At 30.7% G+C, this 22,171-nt stretch overlaps 1 protein-coding gene across 6 annotated transcripts in view; it reads right to left on the minus strand.

Moving 5' to 3' along the window:
* The window catches only part of LOC111635966 (regulating synaptic membrane exocytosis protein 2-like), a 99,862-nt gene that overhangs the window by 5,273 nt on the left and 72,418 nt on the right, over nt 1-22,171 (minus strand). For 2 of the 6 annotated variants that reach the window (XR_002758465.1, XR_002758464.1), the window contains exons 14-15: nt 20,007-20,137; nt 12,480-12,522 (exon numbers count right to left, since the gene is read on the minus strand). Coding sequence is in view for 1 of the 6 variants with exons in the window: in XM_023381112.1 (XP_023236880.1) it covers nt 12,509-12,522 (14 nt within the window). In the remaining 5 variants the exon portion in view is untranslated. Of the gene's footprint in view, nt 1-5,017; nt 5,046-12,479; nt 12,523-20,006; nt 20,138-22,171 lie in introns of those variants that run through there. The other 4 variants (XM_023381112.1, XM_023381113.1, XR_002758466.1 and 1 more) reach the window with 3 other exon arrangements.

The following is a 22,171-nucleotide window of genomic DNA, read 5'->3' on the forward strand; positions in this document are numbered from 1 at the left end:
GGGCGCCTCAGTGGTAAAAAAAGTAAAGAAAAAAATATTTTTTTTTCACTTTTCGATATTTTAATTGCAAACGTGTGGTCAGTATGTGAATGGCCTTATCTGTTGAGACGCGCGTGGGTCGAGTGCGTGGGCGGGGTTCCACCCCCGGGCGCCATAATAGAATCTCGCTCCATCCTAAAACTTGCCTCGGGCCGGCACTGACTACATGTACAAGTTAAAACCACTCTGTACACAATAGTCAGTCAAGAGTACTTTTAGCAAACCTGTCCTCTACTTACGTACGATGAGAGATTGCAGTTGGTCAAAACTCTTTATTTTAGGGGGATAGTATGTCAGAATGAGATAGTTTTAGCATTTTGCTACTTTTGCGAGTACTTATGCTGTACGAGTTTTATCAATTATAATAAATGCCCTTTGAGGAAAAATGATGCATGTAAACAAAAGCGAACCCTCTGCCGTCTGGGTGATAATTGGGAAAGTAGGGGAGGGCCAGAAGATGATCAATGGACTTAGTCATGTTTATAAAAATGTATTACTATTATCTCTAATACTCTGGAGCCACGAAAAGAGTGTTGAAAAAAGCAGTAGAGAAGAGTTTCGATACGGAGAGTACTACCCCATTAGTAAGTAGGCTTTTAAGAACAAATTCACATGTTACTAATACCAACTAAAGTCCACGTAGACAAGACCGTGACCTTTTGTCAACAAAATATTGAAAACAATATATTTATTCTCTACGAATTTTGTACGATTTTAAAAATTAATATAAAACTAACGAATTCACTTTTAAAAATTCTGAACTGTGTAATAATATAATTTAACAGGATTAAAAACATATTAGGACGCAAAAAGCTATATCTGCTTCGGTTTTCGAAAATTTTTTGGAAAAGGATTTTTCCTTAGAAAAAGCATTAAATTTTTAATGTCATTTTCAGGAGATGTAAGCTCTAATTAATTATGCACGCAATCGTCCTTAAGACTAAAGTAACTTTAGTGTTTATGGAAAAACTAGTTCCAATGCTTCATGACTTCGGGCCCACTCAAAGAATTCACACCACAACAGTATAAACAATGGGAAAAGAACTATAAAACAACCACAAAATTCATTGCGCCAATTTTTAATTCGTCATTTTCGTCTACAAAGTTTAGTCCATACGCTTCTCGGCCTATGGCTTAGATCCTCGGCCTTGTTGCTTACAATCTGTAAGGCAACGATTTGGTCGGCCTTATGGCTAAGATCAAATGTGTAGTTTCCCGTCCCTACCTATCCCTTGTGGGGGCATATAGGGGCTTCACTATTTGGTCGGATCCATTTGGTCAATGACTAAAGCCTATTTTGGCTTATTTTTGCAGCTGCGGGCACCACCCAAGGCCCTTGTTTAGGTAACCGACGGTGGTGCTTAGCGGGATTATTGATCCCTCAAACTTTAAAATCACAATATAGATCTAATGCTAAAATATATATCAAAGTCAAATATCTAATGTAAAATTATAACAGCTGCTACACGTAACAGATCTTTATAAATTCGTTTGTGCAACTTTAATCCCAGTGCCTTAAGCCTTCGTAGGAAAAGCCAGTACCGCCAAAACAAAAATGAATCCATAGGGAAGCGAAACATAAAAAGGTGACGTTTAATTTAATAAATGAACCGTTGCCGAAATGTATACAAAAATAATACTTTATCATAAACCTGTTAAGTAAACTGTTGTTTAGCCTTTAGAATACAATTATTCTAACTTTGTATAACTGTACTTTGTACACAATATACGCTCAGTGGAGTACACTTAACAGCATGCTCGAGGTCGTTGCATCACGCTTTCTTATCTAGTAATCAGATCATCCATACAGTTGTTAATCATATTCGATTCTCTCCACTTTTTCATATCTTAGGAAGGCTGTGTAACTTATAACACACTTGGAAACGGTAAAATTCATCATCCCATAATTTTACTATACTATACTTATCTGTTTCCATTCTTATATCAATTTTATTGTTCTATCATATAATCAGTAAATAGGCCTACAGTATATACATATACTAGTCACGTTACTCGTATTTTCATATCCTCCCGAAGTACTGTACAGTACAATAGGAGCCAAGCTGACAAAAGTGTGAGCATCCTCGCTCCAAAGTCTGAATGCTCTCTGATGGAATATACTGTAAAATTTAACAACAGTCACGTGACCTTCGAAATTGATCGCTAATCATTTCTTGTCTCGTCCAATCGAGATGAGAATGTGCTATATATGTGATATAAAATATACGTGAAGAAACAGCTCACGATATGTACTTTTTAATATGTAATGGCTTCTCACGTGTATCCAATGAAGTCTGTTCATTATGATTGTGTAATAAATCTTTTGATTGTTCAGATATCTTGTATAAAACTGACTAATGGAAGGTTTTACCAAATATTCACATACCATAGTATAGAGAGCCCTGTTGCCACAACCCCCGGGAGGTGACGTACCATAAGAGTAAAGATCTCTTATAAAACTCAGAATATTCCTCCCTTACGTGGACTGTGTCGCTCTAAAAATGCCACAGATATGTTACTAAACGGACCGCTCTGTATTTCGAAGATGCTCGAGCCATCTTGAAAAATCTTGTTATATGTCACAGCTGCTTTAATTAATTTTGAACTAGAGCCTGAATGCATGTGTAATGTGTTGCCTGCAACGAGTATTCTTTGTTCGCCATTATATACTGTACTAGAACTTTCGCATATAATGGAGGAGTAAGCTTACGTATATTTTTTTCCATTGTTTATACAGTTATGCTTTAGGAATTTATTTCTTTTGAGTGTACAGTAATCACGGAGTGCTTGGAACTAGTTTTTCCATAAACATTTAAGCTACTGCAGTGTTTATTTCGATTATTTTTGTGAAAATAATTGTGAATATCATTTGAAAAAATTATGAATTTTTTCTTGCGAAAAAAAGTGCGAGTTTTTGCTTTCAAAATTTAGTGTTTTATTTAGCCTGTGTTTATTTGTAAATGTTTGTTTTGTTCGAATATACTGTATTGTATTTATTTGACAGTGATTTGCATTCAACGTTTGAAAGCGTTGTAATGTCTCACCGCACAAGAAACTTGCAAACGAGTAAGGACAAAAACGGACAAAAATGCAACAGGGACAATGAACGTTAAAATAAAAGAATTTTGTCCTTAAACAAGAAAAACTTACAACAAATACAGAAGAAAAACGCCTTTCGAATCAACCTTTCAATCGACGATCGGCTTTGAGCATCAGCAGCTTCAAAGATTTCAAAACTGAAGAAGTATCTCTTTTCCGCGAAAATTTCATTTTACAACGTTTTTTTTATTTAAATGTGAATAAAATCTAGGTAACAAAGACTTTCCGTGCGGTGTATTTAAAAGCTACAAAGTTTAATATATTATAACTGACATTAATTACTCGATTTTGCGATTTGAAACGAATTATGTAACCCGATTACCTTTAATGTGATTAATAGGAATAAGCAATTATCTAGAAGGATAACTAACTTCTCGATAATTGCATTTAACAATTCGTACATAATTATATTATGTACGAATATAATTATGTACGCTAACCGCGTTTTAAGATTCTTAATGTTTTTGTGGTCTGTAGTTCATATTTGCCACTTTCACATTGGACGATAGAAATGATTTGCCTGCAAAGACGCAAGAATCCAGCCTTAAGGCTGCGTACACACTAGGCGTTTTTAAACGTGCGTTTTAAAGAACCAAGAGTTCTACTAAAGCGCCCGAAAAACGCGCGTTTTAAGAAAAATCTATAAACGCACGCGCGCTTGGCCAAAAGCGCGCGTTTGAGTGTGTACGCCTATGTAGAACTCTTGGTTCTTTAAAACGCGCGTTTAAAAACGCCTAGTGTGTACGCAACCTAACGGTAGACGTTAATGCTTTTTGAACATTGTAACCGATCAAAATTTACACGAGTATGCCAATTTTCAAAGAAATAAATATTAGAAATGTTTTGCCTGCAGGGTTTTCCTGAAAATTAAACACACCCATCCGTAACGATTCAAATAATTTGATATACACGGCAATCTTACATTGAGAAAAATATTTTCCATTTCTCAAATGGTAAATATAGAGAAAAGACATTGTAAAAATGTTTAAATAATTCAAAGAACATTATTATTAATCCTAGACTATTTCAACAGAAATACAGTATTACTCTTCTCTAAAAGCATAAGGATGCGTGCTATTCGCAAAGTGAAATGCATTCTGCTTATATAAAATTTCGGACATAAATTTTATTAATTTCTGGAAGATAAATAGATAATTATGCAAAACATTATTCTCTACGATATTTTATAAATATATATAAACAGAATGGTCTTAAGTTAGTAGATTAAAGACTGGAGATATCTTCTTTCGATTGGTTGATCGATATAATTTTTCTCACAAAAACTATAAAGTCCATCCCTTATCGAGTCATAAAACAGATAAAAGTTAATAAATAAACCAATTACTATATTTTTTCTGTATCTTATAGAGTTCCGGAGATTTTCTGCCAGTAGATATTTGGCAGTTATGGAAGTATTGTAAATTATTTGGAGTCTCCAGGTATTAGCTATATAGGAATTTCTTTGTTAGTTCAATTGTTTACATACTTTAATTAACTTGTACAATACAAGTTATATTATTATTATTATAAATAAACCAACAAATAAAAGACAAATGTAAATTATATCCGAATATATGAATTATCAACATACGTAAGTAATAAATCGAAATAAAATGGTAGAATATTTAAAAGTATAAAATAGAAAAGTACCGCAAATATTGTAATAAAATGAATGTAGAATGTTTAAACAAATCTTATTACATTTATGGTTATTAAAAAATCCAAGATAGAAACTAAATTTGGGCTCTGACTTAATATTCTAGACTCTTGAAATGTTGTAGACGTTTACCATTAAACACACTTTAATTAAGATATATTCTATGCTAGAACATAGTGTTGACATAGTGTTCGATCCCAGTGGCGTGCCGTCATTGGAAGCGGTGGATGCGCCGCTTCCCTTGTATTTTCTAAAAAATAAATACATATTAATTTTAATTATATGAAAATAATCGCACAATATTATAACCACATTATGTATCTTATTACAAATTTTTATACTACACGTGAAAAAAAGAGATAAGATTGTTATTGTGTATTCGAATATTAGTGGCGGAGTGGAAGTGCTGTATTGTCAGCATCCAGATTTGTGCATGCACTTTACAGAGCACCAACCTCACCCGGTTTAGCTGGTGGAAGCCTAGGACCTCGGGTGGATGCTACACGCATACCGCATCCAATTCTATCCAGGACCGATTCTGAGCTGTTAGCCGCCCTCGCCCGATTACGTGAATCACGAGTAGATTTATAACTTAACCCAACCGATAATAATTTACTGGTATGTTTTTATGATAGTTCTGTATAGTTGACAGGAATTTTAAAAAATCCATTAAAATATTTGATAATTTTACTCCGCTTTCCGATTTTATATTACTCACGGATTTCAATGTTAAACCGGTGAAATTACGATTTCGTATATCTAATCTTTAAGGGGATGTAGAAAAAAACATGTACAATTCTTGTACAATGTTAAAAAATTAACTGTTACTTTGGTAGCATCATTTACAACTAAATTTAATGAATGAGAGAGATGCACGAGGTATAGAAAAAGCTCTAGAATTTTCCCTTGCATTTACGATTTATGTATCCGTTTGTCATAAAAATTTGTCTTTTCACTGTTTTCCCGAGACTACAAATATTCGAGTAGAAAGTAACTGGTTTCGACTTATTTCTACTTAAGAAGTAGTTAAATAATTAAGCGATTAGGTAATTTGGGACAAAAAGAAAACCCTGATGAAAGAGCCGAAATTTTACTTAAACAAAAGCTTAACCAAACCATCTCTAGCTGAGTACAGTGGAGACTGATTTCTTCCTATTATTAATGTAATATAAACAAAAACTTTTCCAGTTCAACGAGAGTGACCGAAAAGTTGTAAATTTTGGAAATTTCTGAGGACACTTGGTCCTAAAACGAATTAGTTAGAAAACAAATGACTATTAAGTTTAACATTTAGATTTTTACAGCTATGGTGAGAAACGTTTAAAATCAACAACAGTTCTGTCTGGTCCTTTGAGATATACTAGTGATGCGACAAAAGAGGTATTTGACATTGATCGGTATCGGCATCCTGGGGATTTGGCAGTCCGCGTGTATGCACGCTCTGCAACCGTCTTCGATTCCATCCATTAGCCACTCGTAGGGAGCTATTTGACTAAGTGCATTGTTTTAAGATTTAAAAAGTAAAGAATATTTTATATTTTTATGTACGTTTCTTTACAAAGCTATATTTAATTATAATTTTCTTTAAAAGTATATTCATACAATTGAAGAATATTTTGTACCAGGTATGTACCGGTACATCCACCACACATTTTATTTCACCAAGTAAGTTTTTATTATTTTATTTTTAATTGTAGCCCTTATATCGTGGCTAGCGATTCGGAATGTAATTGTGATATTAAAAATGCATTTAGAGAAGTCTACGGTTTTTACTGGCTTATCGAATAAACGATACGAATGGACCCTAGACCATCACTGACGCGCAATTGACTGATTGCCCCTGGATGTCGGCTTCTTATAGAAACACAGCTTCCCTATCATCAAATGTCACGGCACGCCACTGTTCGATCCTCATTTTCCCAAGAGTGTTAATAATTCAATCAAATATATTCAATTTATATTTTAATAAATATGACTTGTCAAATACCTAATTTGGTATCCAATTTCCTATAAATGGTTATCTACTGCTATTTACCGTAGATCTTTTTTGTTTAAAATATTCGATTATACAGGATAGTCCACTTAAAATGTCAATTGCAAATATCTCTTGAAATATACATTAAATTAAAAAGGTGTCTTAAGTTTTTCGATTTTTCAAATGGGGACCCTCCACTTTTTAAATTCTTTATTGAAAAATAATAATATTTTATTTCTCTTTTATAAAAAAAAGTTAATATTAATTTAAAAAGTCATTAGCATTTTTAGTATTTTTGAAAAATAATGCTTATAAAATGTTTCTTAAAATAATTTAATTCATTTCAACTTAAGAAATAACAACTGAAATCAAAAATAAATAATTTCCGCTATAAATTTATGTAAAAAAAATACAAATTTTAAGAAAAATATGTTGTGTGTTCATTTCGACAAATGTTTAAAGAGATTACCATTGATTTCAATGCATTTCTCAACATGTTGTTGTAAACTCTATATAACGCTCTGCAAAATTTGTGGGTTAATTGAAGCTCGAGTATCAATAATACGTCGTTGCATATTTTCACGTAGTCCCTCGTGATAGCACTTTTTATTTGTCATTCCCCAGAGACAAAAATCTGGAGATATCAGATCTAGCAAACGAGTCGTCCAAGAACTGGCCCTGCACGTACTGTCCATCGGTCAGGACAGTCCCCATTGAAAATTTGACGAGCTCAAACTGAATAATGAGCTGGACAACCGTCATGTTGAAACCACATATTCAATTGTTGGCGAAGACAGTAGCAAAAGATATTGCGTTTGACAGGTAGAAAATGATAAATGTCAATCTCTTTTAATCTCTTTCAATAAACTCATTCATTTCTATCACTCCTGCTTTAGAGAGAAGCCTTATTTTTAGAAAATATTAAAAATTCTAATAACTTTAAATTAACATTAATTTTAAAAAATGCTAGGAATAAAATATTGTTACTTTTCAATAACGAATGCAAAACAGTGGGGATCTGTCGAAAAATCTAAAGTTATCCCGCCCACTTGCAAGGGGGAAGAGGTGGCTTAACTTCTATGTGGTTCAAATGGCCCCTCCAAAATAGTAAACTTTCGTTTAAGACACTTTTTCAATTTAATGTATATTTCAGAAAATATTTGCAATTGACATTATAAATGAACCACCCCGTATATAATTTAAATATTTACAAATTGTTTCAATTGTAAATTGAATTGTTGTTAAATTGAATACAAATTGTTAAAATTTACTTTCCCTGTATTTCCCTGTACTTTCCCTTTCACCAAATATTGCTGGAAAAGTTAAGTAACTCGTTGCTGGATTTTTTAATATAGTTCCTTGACAAAAATTTTCTCGGGCCTGTTACAGTAGCTTTTTAGGTGCATGTTTACACATAGATGTACTGTACTATATTAATTAATAGATATCAAATAAAAATTATCTCGTCAAATGATAGAAAACAGTTGAAAAGAACAGTGAAGAAAAGATAATAAGAAAACACAAATAAGAGAACTGAATATTATTTCAAAGAGGATATTTTTGATTGATTTTAAATCATAGAATTCTTACTTATGCAATATTTGAGAAATACATTAAAATCAATTCACGCTTTCAAAAGATCAAAATGTTTCAAAATACCAGGTTAAAAGAAAAGTTTTGCACAAAGAATTTTGAGAAAAAGAGGATTTTATTAAAATAATTCAGTATATTTATCAGAAAGAAAGTAACAAGTCAGTGTGTTTCAAAGTATTTATGTAAGTTTACCCCAAAATTCACCAATAAGTCCATAATTATATATTTACCATAATATTTAAAAAAAACTTTGAGAAATAGGAAGCCATGTTGATGTAAGCTCTGTGCAGAAGATATAGGTTTAGTTTAAATTAGTTAGACTATACAAGAAGTTGAAGCTAGATTAGAAAATATTAGAAAGAGGTTATGGAATAGAGAATGGAAAATTTAGTGGAGAGAAAATAAATTATATCAGACCAATTATTAGAGTTAAATAATTTATAGTAGGTAAGATGTAGGTTTACATTAGGTATAATAAATAAAATAAAAGCGTTGGCAAAAATGGAAGTAGATAAATAGTATACTGTATAAGAAAATTCTAATGAAGCTAAAAGAGAAATTTATGAGTTGTTAAGGCAGCAATGATCATAATGTTGGAGATTAAAACAGAATGAAATTAGGAAAATTCAGATTGAAAAGACGAGAATGCTGAGATAGATTGATAGACGCTAAGAAATGAATATAGCTTATTAGAGAGAAAATATATATATATAAAAGCTCCGGCCTGTCAATCGCCTACAAGGAATTTTAAAAATACAGTAGATTTTAACATTTTTTTATAAAAAAAACATATGACGTTCCAATTTGTGTTTTACTGATGATCGAGTTAGAATTTGCAGATATAACGGACAAACTAAAAGACTAGTTAGAAAATTTATTAAAATTATTTTAAATACATTAAAAATGCTTTTACATTTTGTTCTTCCTATACACCTCGGAATTTCAAGGCGGAGCAGACCTTTCTTTAGAGACTTCTCATCCGCCACGATATGTAAAACGTTATAAATTTCCTCTGGTGACGACATAATTTTTTTAAAAATATATACATTTGAGACTGTAGATTGAGATGGTTCTGAATGTTTGAAGACAAATGTGTAGATAAGCTTAATAAATTAAATTTTGATTTTTAGAGAGGCAAACCAAGGATGTTAAAATTAACGATTAGAAAATAGTAGTGGAAATTAGCACATGACAGATTAGTGAGGAAGAGCAGAACTACAAAGTAGGAAAAACTAAAGAAAGTGATGGAGTTAATTAATTTGCTATTAATTGCCTAATATCAATTATTGAAAATATTTAATTGGAATAATAATCAATTGTAAATAATATATATTTCCAATTACCGAATTAGATACTACTGTATTGTAGGTCAACGTGATACTAACGATAATTCTAAATGCATATATTCTTTCTTGAAATTAATAAGTTAGAACCCATTTTAAATGATATTCAGTAGGCACCCGCTTTAAATTAAAAAAAACTATTAATTCTGTAGAGAGAAATTCATAATTTCAATTACACACAACACAAAACAGATAGAAAATTTGATATTTTTCTATATTAAATTATGATAAACAATTCATGTTACTAAAATAAAAGCCAAAAATATAATATCCAGATTTTTTCATATAGAAATATGAGCAGATGAATGAGATTTATACTCATATAGAAATATTTCATTAATAGGCCTATATCCATTTCTCATAGAGAAACACACACGAAAAAATTTTATCATTTACAAGTAGGCCTAATCTCTTCTTTTTTCCAATATCATAGCTAATGGTATTATACAGTAACATTCTTACATTCATTTCACGTTATTGTATCTAGAATAATGGGTTAATTTGTTAATATCTTACATTCTGTTTATAATCTTATCATTATATTTGGATCGGAAACGTTCCCGAAACCACTTTAAACTCTTAAACGAGCACTATCGAATGTTTTGCCCCATTTCTTTTAAGTGTATCAATCATTTAAATGTTCTATACGCTTTTTTAAAAGGTCGCCCATATTCACGTAATGTAAAAAAAATAAAAGGGAAAGTATGGAATGGATTTATGTTTCTTCATTTCTTGCATTAACGATAGCGCTTTGGAAATCTTTCCATTTTGAAATGAATGCTTTATATTTGAGACTAAATTATTCGATTCTATGATGATTTCGAATGAAATATACCGAATAATGAAATACTGGTTACAACAAAAGTTGATCGAATTTATCTTGAAATTGCTTTTGCTTAAATTAGGCACGAAGTGATTACGACCTTAGACTGCGCGCGGTATTCTAGTTAGCATATTCAAATTATTTTAAATAAATATTAAAAGGATGTAACACAGAAATTGCAATATACTGTATTTCCTCGAATCTAACTTGTAAGACGAGGTTTTTTCTCCCATTTCTACTTATCCGGAGTTGAGGTGCAATGTAGAATCGATGGTTCTTACACTTGCAGTCCAAAAAAATAATCACCGGCCGACCACGTGATGCGCTATTCACAATAGACGTTCTCGCCTGTACTGCTCAAAGGTCACACTTCAAATGAGTTTTACCGGTTAGAAGCGTTGAATTTGAACTTATTGTTAATTGTTGTACGAGTATATGCAAACACGTAGAGTTGCCAAACATTACTTGTTTTACGATATTAGTATTGTTTTTCTAACTTTATGTTACTTTAAAAAATTTTCCTCCACAAAAAGTCATAAAATTTGACTTAAACTTATAATCTAGGAAATACAGTTTATTCTATGTACTTGTTAAACTATGAAACAAATTGATTTGTTGTTGCTGCTGTAGATGTGAATATACACCAGCAGTAAAATTTCATGGATTTTCATCAAACGTTACAAATTCCAAATAATAATTGCAATTATTTCAAATTCAAACAAAAATTATATAAAACAAATAAATTTATTTCTTAAACTTCTTTTTATAATTTTTAATATTTATAAGCCTGTGTAGGCCTAACGACTACATTAAATATAAATCGAAATCGTCGGTCACGCGTATTATTTCTATTATTTTTTATAATAACGAGAAAAAATATAAATAGTAAAATAATGCACTTTTTTAAAAATACAAAAAATCAATAAACATATATTTATTTTATTACCGCTACTTCTCATTATTATAAAAAGAAATAATAAAAGTAATGTGCATGACTCAGGATTTCATTTCGAAGCAATCAATACGAAATTACTAAATTTTAACTCTGAAAATTTCATATTAATATATGTAAGAAAACATTATTCTATGTTCTATTATCGCTGACAATTTTTTTTTTTTTTTTGTTACTTTGCTCGATTTCTCTGTAAATATTTACAGAAGTTTTTCCAAAAATTGTTAAAAATTATCTTTTGTTTTTGTCGGAATGTCGACACGAGAATAGACGGGGGTCGACGTTTTTCTTTCGGTTTACAAGAGAAAATCTCTTCTTCCTTCCGAGTGGAATATTTTAGACTCTCGAACTGAAAATGGTAAAGAACGATAGCAATTCAAAAGAGTAGAGATCATTACAGCAGGTAGAACAATTGTGCATTTGTCTACAACGTAGTAGATAGAAAATCTTACGAACATCGATGATAAATCAATAACGCATCGTCGGTCGACGTCAACAAAGCACTACCGAAATATTTTTCTACCATGCGAAATTTAAACTGAAAACGTATCGTTACCAAACTTTCTTTCATCTATATTTAATAATTAAAATATATATATATCGCCTTCAATCTGTGTAATTAGAATTCTTTAAAATTTTCAATTTATTATTTTATTAACATTTCAAGACACAAATAAATGTAAAATAAAATAGAATATGGCTTTAAAATAAAAAAAAATTCAAGTGTTTCTATCGGTTTTCGAACAAAAACTAAGCATCGGTTTCAGTAGAGACTAAGAAAAATTACAAAGACAAAATCAATTTCATTGATAAAAATTTCCAGATGTAAATAAAATACTTCTGTAAGCGCAATTAATGAATTAAACAAAGACAGTAAATAAATTGCATTCGAATAATTCAAAGTATTTATGTACATAATATATAAACGTTAATTTATGTACTAAAATAGTGTATAACTAATATATATTTATAGGTTTAGTAAAATAATTATAACTTACGGCATTTGGCACATTTTGATGATATGTTGTTACAAAAAGTTATCTGGAAATGAAAATATGTAATTCATTAAATTGAAATATTATAAAAATTTTATTTTACAAATTATATTATTTATTAAGAAGTTATAATTATAGATATAATAATAAAATCTTCAGTAGGTAAGGTGATTAATCTTATCCAATATTATCAATTATTGCCATCTTAAAACATATCGGGAATTAATATTCTAATTTTTTAATAAATGAAAGAGTTACATTAATATATTTATAAATTAAAATTATAGGAAAAAATGGTTTNCAAGTACATATATACAATGGTGCAGTAGAAGCAACTTCCACCATTCTCGGTAAATCTACAGTATGGCCTAAAAATCAGTTAACCCTATGTATATATTTTTAAGATCGTTTTAATCCTTTTTAAGGTTTGATATTTTCTAAACGATCAAATATTAATTTGAATTTTTAATCGTATTTTGACAAATGAAGTTAATACAATACATATGACTGGAGTTAATTAATGAACTTAACATAAGATGATCAAAATGTTATTGGGGCATGTTGCTTGTTTACAAGGTCACTGTGTTCTATCGTTTTAAATACATGTACTGAACATAACTACATCTATATAAAACGATAGCGTACAATGACTTTTGATCATCCTACATAATATACTTATTCATTTATTGGAAAACTTTACGGAATATAACTTTAATATCGTATGAAAAAACTTAAAGATAATGCAAAACAATTTACTTTATACAATTTTGTTTATATTATCATTGGCTAATAAACTAAAAATAACCAGCAATTATTTACTATGACATTGTGACAATGTCGGACTGAAATTTTTAATAATCTTTTAATTTAAAAAAATTTTACGTGGCTGCCTATACACACCGGAAGTTCGTATATACTTAATCGGTTCCTCCGACCCCTAAGCTTTCTATGTCTGGTCTCAATTTTCATCTAACTCCGTTCTCGAGATTAATGAAGGACAGATGGACGGATGGACGACAGTGGGAATGTATAGGTTGAAAATTCTAGCTCAACAATATCTCCAAAACACACAAAATCATTTTTATCGTCAGATCAAACGAATTCCTATATTTGAGCATAATGCCACGTGGGTTTTACACCACGTGGCATTAAAACTAATAAAAATTGAATTAGAATAAAGTGTTTCATAATGTAAGTTAAACTTCAAAATAAATTATAATGGAAAACTTTGCGCTGATTTCTAGAAAATTTCTGAAATTTTTCAATGTAATTTCAGGAATTTGAGAAAAGGAACTGCGACGTTTAAGATCGATTTGGCGAGTTAACGGATCAACGCAAATAACTTCGGGGCAGATTTTGCACAGCAATAAATTGAACAGAAATGCTAAAACGGTTTCGTATATAGGCTTATATAATAAAAATTTTTACGATATAGGCCTAATAATAATATATGAAGCGTACGTATTGTTTCGAATAAAAAGGTATACTTCACATTATTAGGAATGTATGAATTCTGGCGAAAGTCGAATGTTGTCATACTATTGGCAATGGAAACAAATAATTTTATCGTTTCAACATTTTTGTGTCATCTTGCGGTATCCAAACTAATATCCAATAAATTGGAGCAATTGAAAATAATAACAGTAGTTTCGGAGAATTGAAATACGTTTAGAGTTGTCAATACAGTTTCAGGATAATACGATTTCAGTCAATACTACTTCCTTAAATTTCGTAAATATTCCAATGTATATTTAAATGACAACATAAAATGAATAATAGCCATTCTATATATGTTCGTTTCTTTTTCAGAATTTTGTCCCTGTTTTGATTTCTGGGAGTACGATACATTTAAAACTGTTCAATAGATATTCTTTACGTCAGATACTTTCATAAGATTACAGAGAACCAGTTCTCAAAACTACTTATTTGTTTGATATAAGAAATGCACTTACATGCAAAGAATCCACGACCACTGCATCGATTTCATCTTCAATTAGTTTAGGATATACATATATACAGTTGTCGCTTATAATCTTCCAAAAAAGAGTCGTCAAAGTGGAGATGACAGTTTCCTACAATTCTATGAATCGATAAACGAACAATTACACATGGGTGACACTTTCCTTGGCCTTCGTTTTTTCTTCATTTTTGTCTGCTGCTGAGTATTTAACCTCTTCACAAACAACATTAGATGAGATGTTAATTGAGATGTTAATAGAGGCTCGAAGATCGATGTGTTAGCAACGGGTCTCTTTGTTTTACGAACACCACCAATGGCCGAGTAGCTAAAAACCACTAAACATTAGTAATCGGTTGCGACTTCACACCTGACAAATGAGCTATCCTCATGGAATTTTCCGGGTTTTCTTCACCTAAATAGGAGCTAATTTTCCGTAGAAAGTCTTCTCGGAAAGTATCCAGTTGTTAGATCGCCCAAATGTTGCATTGCCTTCTTTCATTAATCTAATCCAATTCAATTCAATTTTTATTTTGAACAATTTAGGTCGCGCTCACATGGGTCACATATACACAGAATCTAAATGTCCAGTAATGAGATATTAAATAAGCCAAAAAAAAATCATATCATACATCCGAATAATGGGCAAAATTGTTTTACTGACGGGTTCTATTTTTTAGTTTCGATCACGAGAGAATCAGATTCGAATTCTTTTAATTTTTCAGGGATAATACGGTTTGTGGTACCATTCACATTCTCATTCCTCATCTCTTCTAATTAGAACTATTTATTGTGTATTAGACGTGCTAGTGATGCTCAAAATTGACTCCACTGCAAAGGAATGAGCATTTATGCCCATGGGCGGAGTTATGGGTTTGGAGGATATTTCCTAACAGTGGCTGGGAAAATTTTTAAATTTTCAGCCGGAATGCATACATTATTTATAGATATACAGTAGAGCGTCGATTTTCCGAATCAATTGGGGACTGGGGTTGTCCGGATAACTGATATTTCGGATAACTGATTTACGTATGAAAAAATAGTTTAACGTATCCGATGTCTAAATTTTTCTCCGTTGCGTGTCGCTTCGCGTTGAATTTTCGTCGATGTTAAGCCTAACAAAGACTATTGTATCGTTAAAAATTATTTTTTTATTTTGTACAAACAAAATAAATATATTGAAAAATATAAAAATAATAAAAAATTATACTTCAGATGTTAATTTAGTATCAAAAACGTAAAATATTTGAGTAGCCCAAGACATAGCCAAAGATTGAAGCGCCACAGTACTGGCGAAAATTTAAATTTGCCGACTGAAATTCTTTCGGATGATTGACGTTTCGGATGATTGACTTTCGGAAAATCGACGCTCTACTGTACTTAGTTGTAATTAGATTCTTAAGAGTGACTTTTGTCGAAAAGCTTCTGTTTTATGTGTATCCATCGATTTTAAATCACTTACTCGTTCGACATTAATAAAATTCATTAATAAAGCAGAAAACATTTTAAAATATAAAAAGAATTACAATTTTATAAAAAGTTAATATTAAGTAAATTGATTAACAGAAAGAAAATTCAGCTAAAATAGCGTATGTGAAGTACTGGATTGAACATAGACCAACTGTATAACAATTGACAGTTTCGCCTAGGAAAAAGTTCTAATAGCCACCTTATAGAACGTAATTAAGTTACGAATTGGAAAAGCTCATATTAATATGCATCACGAGTGTTTCGAATAGAAAATTTCAAATCGTAATTCTTAAATTGAGGAAGAAATCGAAAAATTACAGCACAAATTATCGATTAATTAGTACTAATTTGGACAGATATTTATATTAATAGATGCTTACACGTTCCCAAGTTTCAGGAAACTTACAAGTGATATCGAATAAATTAAATTGAATTGATATATAATACGTATGTCAATTAGTGATGTATGCAATTAAATAAAAGTAGACAAAATTTTGCTGTCTACATTTTGAGCGACAATATTTAAAATGTAATTATTTTGGTAAAGCAAAATCCAATGAAAAAAAGATTTTTATTTAATTAAGCTATTATGAAAATGCTGTAGATTTAGCCATGGATTTAAGTGCTTTGGCATAAGCTATATATTTTAAAATAATGGAAATCCTGTTAATTATTTGAAATTTAAGTTACCAGGGTTTTTCCTCGCACAAACACTTTTTTCTTGTCTGTCGTTAACGCCGAATGCTCACAACTAGATACAAAGTACAAAGTAATTAAATAACAAATGGGAAAATACCATTGACAAATTAAAAACTTTCTACTATACAATATTCTTTTCGTCGATACCGATTGAGATTTTCTGTGAAATTTCCAGCGAATATTAGAGAACATTAAAAAGTACCCCGTTATTTTTAAAGATTAAAAAATACTGGACTAGAATATATACGATTTCATGGCCTGATAAATGCAATTTAAAAATCTAAGGGAAACAATCTCTCTATTTCTCACTTACTTATTCATGGAGCATTTACATAGATTTTCAATAAAGTACAGCGTATATCCTTAGAACGACTTAAGCGAAGAATTGTGAAAAATAAAAAAAAACTTTGGAAGAAATAGCTCAACAATTTTGAAAACGTTTATTAAATAACACACAAATTGCAAAATTAGAAGACAGATTCAAAAAAAGTTGTGGAAGGATTGCATTATTAACGAGAAAAGCTTTACTTTGTGAGAATAAAACACACATTTCATTATTAGAGTAAACATTTCATCAATTAAGACACTTAGTTAGAAATTAGCATAGGGTAGATCAGGTTTTATTCGTATACAGCAACGCGACACATGGGTGATCTGCCGAGGGGATGCCTCCCGAGAAGTCCTTGGAAATTGTCCCCTATTTAGGTATTACTGATGTGAAGAAAATCCGGAAAACTCCACGAGTCCACCCCGTCCAAGCATGAACCCACGACCAACTACTAGTGTTCAGTGGTTTTATCCACTAAGCCATTGGCGGGTGAGACATTAAATATTAGAAATACAGTAATACCCCGAACTTACGCAATAGGTGGGACCGAGCGACAACCGCGTAAGTCGGGGTATAATTTCGCAATTTGTGTAAACTCCAAGTCGCATGTATGTAAGCTAATAAATGTTCTCGTTAATCTTATCTCGTCTTTTGATTCGTTCATTGTTACAAGAAATCACCACATAGAGTCTCTCGAGTCTCCGTAGATATAACAAACACAGAAATAAATAACACAAAATAAATTGTAGCTATGTGTCGATTCTGCGCTACACGTCCGAACATGTAAGGTGAACAATAGTGTGGGGAGGGAGTGAGTAATCAAAAGTTGCGTGCCACTCAAACAAAAGACGAATCGACGAGATTTGAAAGTCGCTTAACTCCGGGTTCGCGTAAGTCGAGGTATTACTGTATAGAAATTAATGAACTTACTGCATAATTAGAACATAGTTTTATACCGTTTTGAAAAATTACAATGAAAAGAGAAAATTGATTTGTGTTTTGTGGTATTATATTCGAATTATATTAATAATTCGTATATTATTATTCGTGGTATAATACAGTAGAACCTCAATTATCCGGACCTCCATTATCCAGATTTTCGATTATCCGGATTGTTCAAAATAAACAAAAATTTTACGAATTTGCTGATTTGCACTTGGCGAATTACGACACTGTTTATGTACGTGATGGAATGCATAACTTTTTTTGTTTCAACAGCGTCTCACCTAGCACAGTGGTCGTAAACTCTTAAATATATTTTACGTCATAATAAAAATATAACTTGACATATGTATTTATAAATAATTTATATTCAAATTACATCATTTCTATGACCAAGGGCGGCGTAAGGCATGGACGACGTGGGCCACCGCCTATGCCTCGCGGTCCGAAGGGCCTCGCGCCTCGAAGGTTTATGCATTACTTAAAAGCCGCGAACGCGACGAAAAAATTTTACTCGTCATAAAACGATAAATAGTTTGTCAAATTTTTATTCATAAAAATGCAGTTTCAACTGCTTTTTATTTTATAAAATCCGTCTTCTTGCGCCACCAGAGGGCCTTTTAAACAATAGGTAGTCTGTTAGCGTTGGTCAGTAGTAGTCCAAATTCAATACGAACGTTTGTTTCTTGAAAATTTGATCACGATTTAAATACAGTATTTACTTTTAATATTACCGATATGTCATCGAAAAGAAAACGTGTTGTATTATCATTAAAAGACAAATTAAAGTATTTGTTTCGATTATCCGGATTTTTCCTTATCCGGACTACCTTCATCCCCAATTAGTCCGGATAATCGAGGTTCTACTGTATAAGAATTATATTCTTTAGATATATATTACAGGCTAAACATATTTAATAATTTAATTTTTTAATCATACGATCATAAAATGTCACATGGTTCAGTTCACTATTTACGGCAACGATTAGCAGTTTTACACAAGAAATGAGATCGTCAGTGGTGATAAACCGGGGTAAAAAATTATAGCATTTATTCTTGAAAATAGAAAACCTTCTATTGGATTTAACTGTTGCGTGTATGGTGCAAGAAATATAAACTGCACTTACTCTTCCGATAATAATAGATAACTATTTTTCAACTATGATGGAAATAAATATTACAAACAGGAATCTATATTGAAAATTCATTATTTACTAAAATACATTATGTTCACTGCCTTCTGTAAATACTCAAGAATCCGTTTTTCCCATAAGAGCATTTTTCAGAACAGAAAGATTAATAAGAATATTACTTTGCATAAGATTATCAGTCAATTCGTTAAAACTATAAACAATTCTCTTGTTAATTATTGTTTGTTATAACTTGAAATTGCAAAAACATACTTTCCAAAATTTAAAACCTCGTTAATATCTGCAATTTTGCTCCAATTATTTGCAAAAGTGTCCCATTTAATCGCAAATGATTCCTTAAACAACAAGCATTTCGGTAAATAAGTAAAATTCTATTTACAAGCACATCGTTACAAAAGTATAATTTTTTGTAATGATGTGTGGTGTTTCACAATGTTTCCGATATTAGCTTAATCCTTCCGCAATTCTTTGAAACATGTCTTTTATTTTTGCAGTTTGTGTGCCATTTCAGAGCTCTGCAGCCAGGCACAATGCCTCCAAGAGGAGGGAAAATATAGAGTTTATGGTGAACACGTGAATATGATAAATGCGTGTTGATTTAAAAGGGACAATGATTACATCTTTATTTTGACGTTTGTGATAGCAGGAATTCTAATATTTTTTTTGTATATTTTTATTTATGATGTGCCACGGAATTTAGTGAATTAGCGTGAGAAAAGATTGCGGAGCATGGTACTATTTAATAAACGTCTGAAAATTTTGAAAAATTTCAAATGTTTCTTGCAAAATTTTTATTATTTACCACAACTCTACACTTAACTATTACAATCCATGAAACTGTTTTAATAACGAAAATGATACAAACTTAAAATTTACAAGAAACAAAAATTAGTTTACTAGGAATTCACATTCTTAATTTTAAAATGACATTTAAAAAACATTTTGCCATAAAGATAAGAGTGCAGACAATACTTTGTACTAACCTTTTTTGTATCAGTTAATCGTTATTAGTTTTAACAGAGAGAAACTTCAACTTGCTTCAGTATATTTGTGAGAAGTTGCTGAAATGGCCATGTTGTCATTTTTCCGTGCCCTAACAAACTGCAGTTGCCATCTGAATGTTTAAATAATTCGGATTTATATATCTTACTTAGGCCTTATTTACTCTAACCTAATAGATTTAAGTAATAATTTATTTTTTTAATTAATTTTATATTAAATAAATATTCTAACATTATATTACGCATAATAATCTTGAAAAATATATCTGAAATTCAGTTTTCAATAGTTCTAAATACTGTCAAATTTCGATTACGATCTCACCCTTAATGACGATTGAGAAATTGTTGGTAAAGTGTAGGATTGCAGAAATAAATTATCTTACTTATTTTCTTAATTTATTACCTATAAGCAATTTACTGTTCCCGAATCAAATCGGCATAGAAAGGAGATTGATGTGAGGATGCTGAATGTAAAACACTTAACTGAAATAAATTTAAAAAAGCTAATAAAATGTATTTTTATACATCTACTGACAAGTTTAAGTGGATAGTTATTTGAAGAAATTAATTTTTAAAAATTATAAAAGCTTTTCCTACTTTACTATGTGGTTTACTTCTAATTTTAGAATGTACTGTACTTGTATTTTCTAAACTCTATATATAATACATATCAATAAAAAAATTATAAAATTAATCATGTAATAAAGATATGGTCCGTTTCACTATTCAATATAGTTATATTCCTAATATTAGCAATAACAAGCAACGGAAATTGCTTGTTATTGCTAATATACGTGACTAGATAAATTCAAAAAATATTATGAATTCTTATCATATTCAATCGAATTCATATCTTTTTATAAATGACAATTTGGCATAATAATTTAATGATATAATAAATGTCTCGTATACAATTTCCAAGTAATTTTACATATAAATCTGACTTATCGGTTAAAAGATTGATGTAAAATTAAATTTTTTATCATTTATCAATTCATGAGTTATTCATATATAATTTTACTCAAGTCTTTCATATTTAGATTCGAAGACAAAAAGATTTTCTGTCAATCTCCAAATTTATGATATATTACACTCTATCTAGAAAATACAATATATATATTTTTAAGTTTTCAGTTTTTTTCTTACAGGAATTGCGGCTCGATCAGTCAATTTCTGTTTACTTTCCTTTTTTTATATATTGATTTCAACTTTAAAATGGAGCTACATATTTTTTAAAAAATATCTAAATATAGCATGAAGTAAATATCGAGATTTACTTAATGTTTAACGTTTCCATAAAATATATACACATTAAAATATTACACACACAGGAAGAATTGTTTTATTATTGCAAGACTCTGTATACAGCATATGAGACAGCAAGAGAGATCTAGAATTATATTTAGTTTTTATATTACTTTTCATTTTGTTTTATTTATTTTGAGATTGAGGGTTGGGTTATGTTATATTTCGATTGCTTTTTTAATACTTCTCAACTAGAGATTCATTCGCATAATCTAGTAACCTTTTAGTAATAAATAGAATTGCATACCACTAACTAATATTTTAGTCGTATTTATAAAAAGAAAGTTATTTAGGATTTATGCCTATATATGGATGTTGGTGGAAAGATAAGTAAGCAAAATTTATTTCTTGTAAGCATGTATATTATGCAAGTCAGCAATATATAAAAGAACATTGTCAAACTTAACTGACTTATTTTCTATCGTTTCGGAGGAAAAGACAAATGTTATATATAACCTTCAAAAGAGGAATGGAAAGAAGACTCGTGTTCTACAAGACAATTCACTACGATGAATGAATCGACATAATGGCAAATTGAACTTGGTGAAAAGAGGGGATGTAGAGAGGTGTTAAAGGAAGAAATCGGCTTCAGATGCCCAGTGCAATCAATAACTGTGCGACTGCTGAAGAGGGAGCATCACCTGCGATAGTTCATAGTCATCACTATTGGCGATGGGTAACAAGTGATCCAGTTAAACGAATATATACGGAGCTACGTCGTACTGACGTTTTCTAAGAAAAAGATGACGTGGCGTTGATTGCGGGAAGATGTTTGCTATCGGAATGAGATCTGTCTGAGTTCCTAGGATAGGAAGGTTAGTAATGTGATCTTAACTCTTGCT

The sequence above is a fragment of the Centruroides sculpturatus genome, unplaced genomic scaffold (genome assembly GCF_000671375.1).
Source record: "Centruroides sculpturatus isolate CEXI.00-Female unplaced genomic scaffold, Cexi_2.0 scaffold1002, whole genome shotgun sequence".
Lineage (NCBI taxonomy): Eukaryota > Metazoa > Arthropoda > Arachnida > Scorpiones > Buthidae > Centruroides > Centruroides sculpturatus.